Source organism: Oncorhynchus clarkii, chromosome 16 (genome assembly GCF_045791955.1).
Source record: "Oncorhynchus clarkii lewisi isolate Uvic-CL-2024 chromosome 16, UVic_Ocla_1.0, whole genome shotgun sequence".
NCBI lineage: Eukaryota > Metazoa > Chordata > Actinopteri > Salmoniformes > Salmonidae > Oncorhynchus > Oncorhynchus clarkii.
The window spans coordinates 4520334-4526544 of record NC_092162.1 but is presented as its reverse complement, the minus strand read 5'-3'; the positions used below and the strand labels follow the sequence as shown (position 1 = coordinate 4526544).

At 43.9% G+C, this 6211-nt stretch overlaps 1 protein-coding gene across 1 annotated transcript; it reads right to left on the bottom strand.

The window, feature by feature from the left end:
* Nucleotides 1-2466: 2466 nt before the first annotated feature.
* Nucleotides 2467-5716, bottom strand: LOC139367877 (peptidyl-prolyl cis-trans isomerase A-like). The gene is made up of 6 exons (XM_071106228.1): nt 5430-5716; nt 5078-5108; nt 4870-4958; nt 4646-4742; nt 4040-4115; nt 2467-3254 (listed from the first exon to the last, which is right to left on the bottom strand). The coding sequence occupies exons 1-6, from the start codon at nt 5589-5591 to the stop codon at nt 3119-3121; spliced, it is 591 nt and encodes a 196-aa protein (XP_070962329.1). The 5' UTR covers nt 5592-5716; the 3' UTR covers nt 2467-3118.
* Between the last annotated feature and the right edge of the window lie 495 nt (nt 5717-6211).

Here is a 6211-nt window from a genome sequence, read left to right as displayed (position 1 = left end):
CCAGGAAGAGTAGCTGCTGCCTTGGCAGGAACTAATGGGGATCCATAATAAAGCCCAGGAAGAATAGATGCTGCCTTGGCAGGAACTAATGGGGATCCATAATAAACCCCAGGAAGAGTAGCTGCTGCCTTGGCAGGAACTAATGGGGATCCATAATAAACCCCAGGAAGAGTAGCTGCTGCCTTGGCAGGAACTAATGGGGATCCATAATAAACCCCAGGAAGAGTAGCTGCTGCCTTGGCAGGAACTAATGGGGATCTATAATAAACCCCAGGAAGTGTAGCTGCTGCCTTGGCAGGAACTAATGAGGATCCATAATAAACCCCAGGAAGAGTAGCTGCTGCCTTGGCAGGAACTAATGGGGATCTATAATAAACCCCAGGAAGAGTAGCTGCTGCCTTGGCAGGAACTAATGGGGATCCATAATAAACCCCAGGAAGAGTAGCTGCTGCCTTGGCAGGAACTAATGGGGATCTATAATAAACCCCAGGAAGAGTAGCTGCTGCCTTGGCAGGAACTAATGGGGATCCATAATAAACCCCAGGAAGAGTAGCTGCTGCCTTGGCAGGGACTAATGGGGATCTATAATAAACCCCAGGAAGTGTAGCTGCTGCCTTGGCAGGAACTAATGAGGATCCATAATAAACCCCAGGAAGAGTAGCTGCTGCCTTGGCAGGAACTAATGGGGATCCGTAATAAACCCCAGGAAGAGTAGCTGCTGCCTTGGCAGGAACTAATGGGGCTCCATAATAAACCCCAGGAAGAGTAGCTGCTGCCTTGGCAGGAACTAATGAGGATCCATAATAAACCCCAGGAAGAGTAGCTGCTGCCTTGGCAGGAACTAATTGGGATCCGTAATAAATACAAATATTAAATCAGAACCAGCCCAAAACAAAATGGTTGTTTCTGATATACAGTGGGGCAAAAAAGTATTTTGTCAGCCACCAATTGCTGCCTTGGCAAGTTCTCCTGCCTTGGCAGGAACTAATTGGGATCAATAAATACAAATATTAAATCAGAACCAGCCCAAAACAAAATGGTTGTTTCTGATATACAGTGGGGCAAAAAAGTATTTTGTCAACCAATTGTGCAGATGAGAGAGGCCTGTAATTTTCATCATAGGTACATTTCAACTATGACAGACAAAATGAGGGGGAAAAAAAAAATCCAGAAAATCACATTGTAGGATTTTTAATGAATTTATTTACAAATGATGGTGGAAAATAAGTATTTGCCCCACTGTAACTGGCTAGCTAGTCAGCTGTGCTGTAGTGTTTCAATCAGGGACGTCACTCGCGCTGTGACCTTGAAAGTAGTTGTCTTTCTTGCTCGGCAAAGGGACATGGCGTTTGTGGAGCGATGGGTAACGATGCTTCATAACTATTGGCAATGTGTTCAGAGGGTCCATGGTTCGGGTCAAGGAGGAGGGTCACACAGGACATAAGATCATCGGTGAGTCAAGCTCATGTTCCTCAACGAGAAGAAATGAAAACATTCATCTTTACAATAACATGGATCATGGTCTTCGACTGAATGCTTTGTGAAAAAGTCTCATGTTAATGCTCATAAGGCTTCCCTACTCATTAAATATCAGTGATCTTAAATGTCTTGTGGCATGTGTGGCATGTGAGTTCTGAATTACAAATCAAATCAAAACTTCGTCACGTGCCAAATACAACAAGTCTTACCGTGAAATGCAAGCCCTTAACTCTTCTTGAACTGCACTGTTTAAGAAAATATTTACCAAATAAACAAACAAAAATGCAAAAAGTCTGGTGGCCATTTGATTAATTGTCCAGCAGTCTTATGGTTTGGGGTAGAAGCTGTTAAGGAGCCTTTTGGTCCTATGTAAGCTTGGCGCTCTGGTACCGCTTGCTGGGCGGTAGCAGAAAAAAAACGGTCTAGGACTAGTGTGGCTGGAGTCTCTTACAATTTTTTGGGCCTTCCTCTGACACCGCCTGGCATAGAGGTTCTGGATGGCAGGAAGCTTGGCTCCAGTGATGTACTGGGCCGTACGCACTAGCCTCTGTAGCGCCTTATGGTCAGATGTCAAGCAGTTGCCATACCAGGCGGTGATGCAACCTGTCAGGAAGCTCTCGATGGTGCAGCTGTAGAACATTTGATGATCTGAGGACCCATGCCAAATATTTTCGGTCTCCTGAGGGGGAATAGGTTTTGTCGTGCCCTCTTCACAATCGTCTTGCTATGTTTGGAAAATGATAGTTCGCTGGTCATGTGGACACAAAGGCACTTGAAACTCTCAACCCGCTCCACTACAGCCCCTAACCCGATGTTAGTGGGGGCCTGTTCGGCCCTCTTTTTTCCTGGAGTCCACGATCAGCTCCTTTGTCTTGCTCACATTGAGGTAGAGGTAGTTGTCCTGGCACCACACTGCCAGAACTTACGTGTGAAAATGTGCTGGAGCAAGAAAAGTATGAAGGCAAAGAAAACACACAAAAACCGCCAAAAAACCCATCTGAAGTTTATTCCAGATGTCACTGCCAGTCCCTGTTACAAAACATTTTTAGGCTTTCCTGAATCATTGTCCTTTTTTTCTTTCTTTTACAGACAAACTGGTTAACTGAGGTGTACGGACAGGCCTCAACTAGTTTATCAGATACGTTCACATTGAATGAGTTAGCTTAGCACTGGCCCAGTAAGTGGGTGGTTGAAAACTTTATCGAAAAGATCAAACCCACAGGATAAGTCTAACTTTCCCTTCCCTCATTAAAAACAGTGTTTGACATAATATCCCTGAAGAAACAAAACAAAAAACACTTGTCAACATGCCATACAGACACAATTGATGTGTTTAAAGACACAATCCTTTTCTGATATTTTGCTAATAATTGCTATTTTGATCAATGAGCTCAGATCTTTTACCAATAAAATTAGGCTGTGTTTACACAGGCAGCTATGTTCCAGTCTGTATTGTAAACAGTAGATCCACTGTAGATGATTTCACATTGAAAATCACAGTAGCAGGGGGTTCAGAAACCATCACACCTACTCCATAACAGTTCCCTCTATAGTGCACTATTAAGGCTCTGGTCAAAAGGACTCTGGTCAAAAGTAGTGCACTGTAGAGGGAATAAGGTGCCATTTGGCCGGTCCAAAGCTACTTAAGCTCTCCACAGTCTGCGATGGTGATCCTCTTGGAGGTACGCCCAGAACGGGATCCGAACGACTCCACTTTCCTGATCACATCCAGTCCCTCGGTCACACTGCCAAACACAACATGTTTGCCATCCAACCTGAGAGAGGAGAAGAAAAGTGAAGGGGAAAAAAAACGTTTATTATCACTGCCCCGGACTGGGAAAAGAGTCATTACGATATGGGTAAGTACTGTACTGATGAAGCATCTCAGTGTTGCAGTGCTGATCTAGGATCAGACCCCATGTCCATATAATATCTGTTGTTTATGATCTAAAAGGCAGAACTGAGCATCTCAGCGTTGCAGTGCTGATCTAGGATCAGACCCCATGTCCATATAATATCAGTTGTTTATGATCTAAAAGGCAGAACTGAGCGTCTCAGCGTTGCAGTGCTGATCTAGGATCAGACCCCATGTCCATATAATATCTGTTGTTTATAATCTAAAAGGCAGAACTGATCCTAAAATCAGCCCTTCTACTCTGAGACTCTTAATGACTATGAGCTGGGCAATATGGAGGGAAATCCGCAGCACGGTAAATTGGCTGATTTAACACAATGATATATAAAACGATACATCAACCTGCACCTCAGTTGCTTTGCTATGAATTTCTACTACTTTGAACATTGTAGTTATCAACTGTCCAAATTAGCATACATACATTTCTTTAGTATAAGGATAATTATTGTACAAATTGATATCAGTAAAATGTTTTCAGTTTATCGTCCCAGCTCTACTATGCGCCATGGTTTGCCCTAGTAAGATCTGTCTGTACGTACCACTGTCTCAAAAGGTCTGTCTGTCTGTACGTACCACTCTGTCTCAAAAGGTCTGTCTGTCTGTACGTACCACTCTGTCTCAAAAGGTCTGTCTGTCTCTACATACCACTCTGTCTTGTCGGTGCAGATGAAGAACTGAGAGCCGTTGGTGTTGGGCCCAGCGTTGGCCATTGACAAAATGCCTAAATGGACAAAGAAACATTACGTTATTTTAACTAAGTGACGCCTGTTAGCTGAGATACTGCACAGTTGAAGTCAAGCCAAGTTGCATTTGGGTAAGGAGAGTTACTATGACAATATTAAGATTGTCTAAAACAGGGCTGTTGAATGCCGGTTCTGGTTTATGCTTCTACCTGGTAGTTAATACCACACCCCTGGTGTCCCAGGTCTGAGTCAGTCCCTGATTAGAAGGAGAGAATGAAAACCAGAAGTGGCCCTCTAGGATCAGGGTTGAACAGCCCTGAACTAAAACATCAATAAGAGGCACTGCTTAATTACCTATCATGAAAAAAATAATAATAATAAAAGCAATATTTGGTCAATTGATTAACCCAGAATAATTCATCCTGCTAGACCACGTTGGGTTCATTATGCTGTTAAGCTCTCATTGAAATATGGGCAGTGCAATGCTGCCACCTAAGGGTTGAGAGGGGACATAACTTCAAAAAAAAATTACGCACACTATTTACCAAGAAGGGGAATTAATAATTACCAGGTCCTGTGTGCTTCAGCTTGAAGTTCTCATCTTCAAATTTGGTTCCGTAGATCGATTTCCCTCCGGTTCCATTGTGATTAGTAAAGTCTCCTCCCTGTAGGAGATGAATAAGAGACACATTTAGAGGGGTCGAGGACAGGCCTGTGAAAGACACAGAGACAGACGTCATGCTTTACCCCACGAAATGACATAACCCTTAACAGTCATTAGGCCAACCCTACCTGGCACATGAACTGAGGAATGACTCTGTGGAAGACGGACCCTTTGTAGCCAAAACCATTTGCTCCTGTGCACAGGACTCTGAAGTTCTCTGAGGGACAAAAACAAAAGTTTTGTTTACCCATCACAACAGGACCTAGTCTATGGATACAAAGTATGATGTCACATTATTGAATGTTGAATCGTTTTTTTCCCCCCCCACCCCTATACCTGCTGTTTTTGGTACCACATCAGCATTCAGCTGCAAAATAAAAATAGCATTGGTTATGATATAGTCTAGTCCGTTGCATGCAGCGTTAATAAAATAGACCTAGAGTAAGGTTGCAGAGCTGGCATGTTAATTCATTGTGTTTTAACTCCAACTGAGTGTGCTTCACGTTGGTTACAAGTTGCAGCATGTTGTCATGCTTTAATAACCTACTCCGTGTCCTAGTGCACCTCATGATAGCAAAGGACAGGCTACCCGTTATCTCATAAAGCCGAGCCCTAAACAATCAGAGAGAACATGTGTATAGCTACGCAACTCGCGGATCAAGTTCCTGGTCAAGATAACTGAACTCACCTCGAAGGTTACTCTCCCGAGGGACTGGTTGTCTGCAGCAATGTCAAAGTAGACAACTGGGTTAGTGGCTGCCGGGCCAGCAGAATACATCCGGGCGGCGGTGAACGCCAACGAACATCCTGAAATGAGCTTTATCCGACTCGATAAAGCGTTAAGTAGCATTTCAACGCAACGTGTTAACACACAAAATGCACTTGAGATGGAGTGAACTATCACGCAAGGCGCTGAAACACACAGCCGATGTCAAAGAGGAAGTTCACAAGAATATCAAGGACAGTGTGGTGTTTAAAGGAATCAGCGTTGCGTCGTGCTGCGCATTAACGCTATCAAGGAATCAGCGTTTCGCTCTGCTGCGCATTTGTGTTCTCTGGCATTCAGGGTTGTGCTGCAAGTATAGATAGGTTCCTGCGTACCAGGAGTGTGTCTGAAAGTGGACGTTGCAAAACAAGTGGGTGGATCAACAGCGACGGGGAGTAACATCAGAGCTCCATTATTGGTTAGACCGGGCATAGCTAGGTGCATTGCGGGTCAGCTTAATGTTTACATAGCAGGTTAAAGGAGCCATCATCGACTCAGTGGGTTTTGTCCAACATGTCTCTGGACCCACTCACTGTCACAGTCATACGCTGGACCTAGTTTTGTCCCATGGAATAAATGTTGTGGATCTTAATGTTTTTCCTCATAATCCTGGACTATCGGACCACCATTTTATTACGTTTGCAATTGCAACAAATAATCTGACCCCAACCAAGGATCATCAAAACTCGTGCTATAAATTCACA

Bases quoted from the DNA above. Each gene is read 5' to 3' on its own strand.
- LOC139367877 (XM_071106228.1), bottom strand. From the start codon at position 5,591: ATGCTACTTAACGCTTTATCGAGTCGGATAAAGCTCATTTCAGGATGT. The intron at 5,109-5,429 runs GTGAGTTCAGTT...TTTATTTTGCAG, and splicing joins TCGGGAGAGTAACCTTCGAG to CTGAATGCTGATGTGGTACC. The intron at 4,959-5,077 runs GTATAGGGGTGG...TTTGTCCCTCAG, and splicing joins TGTGGTACCAAAAACAGCAG to AGAACTTCAGAGTCCTGTGC.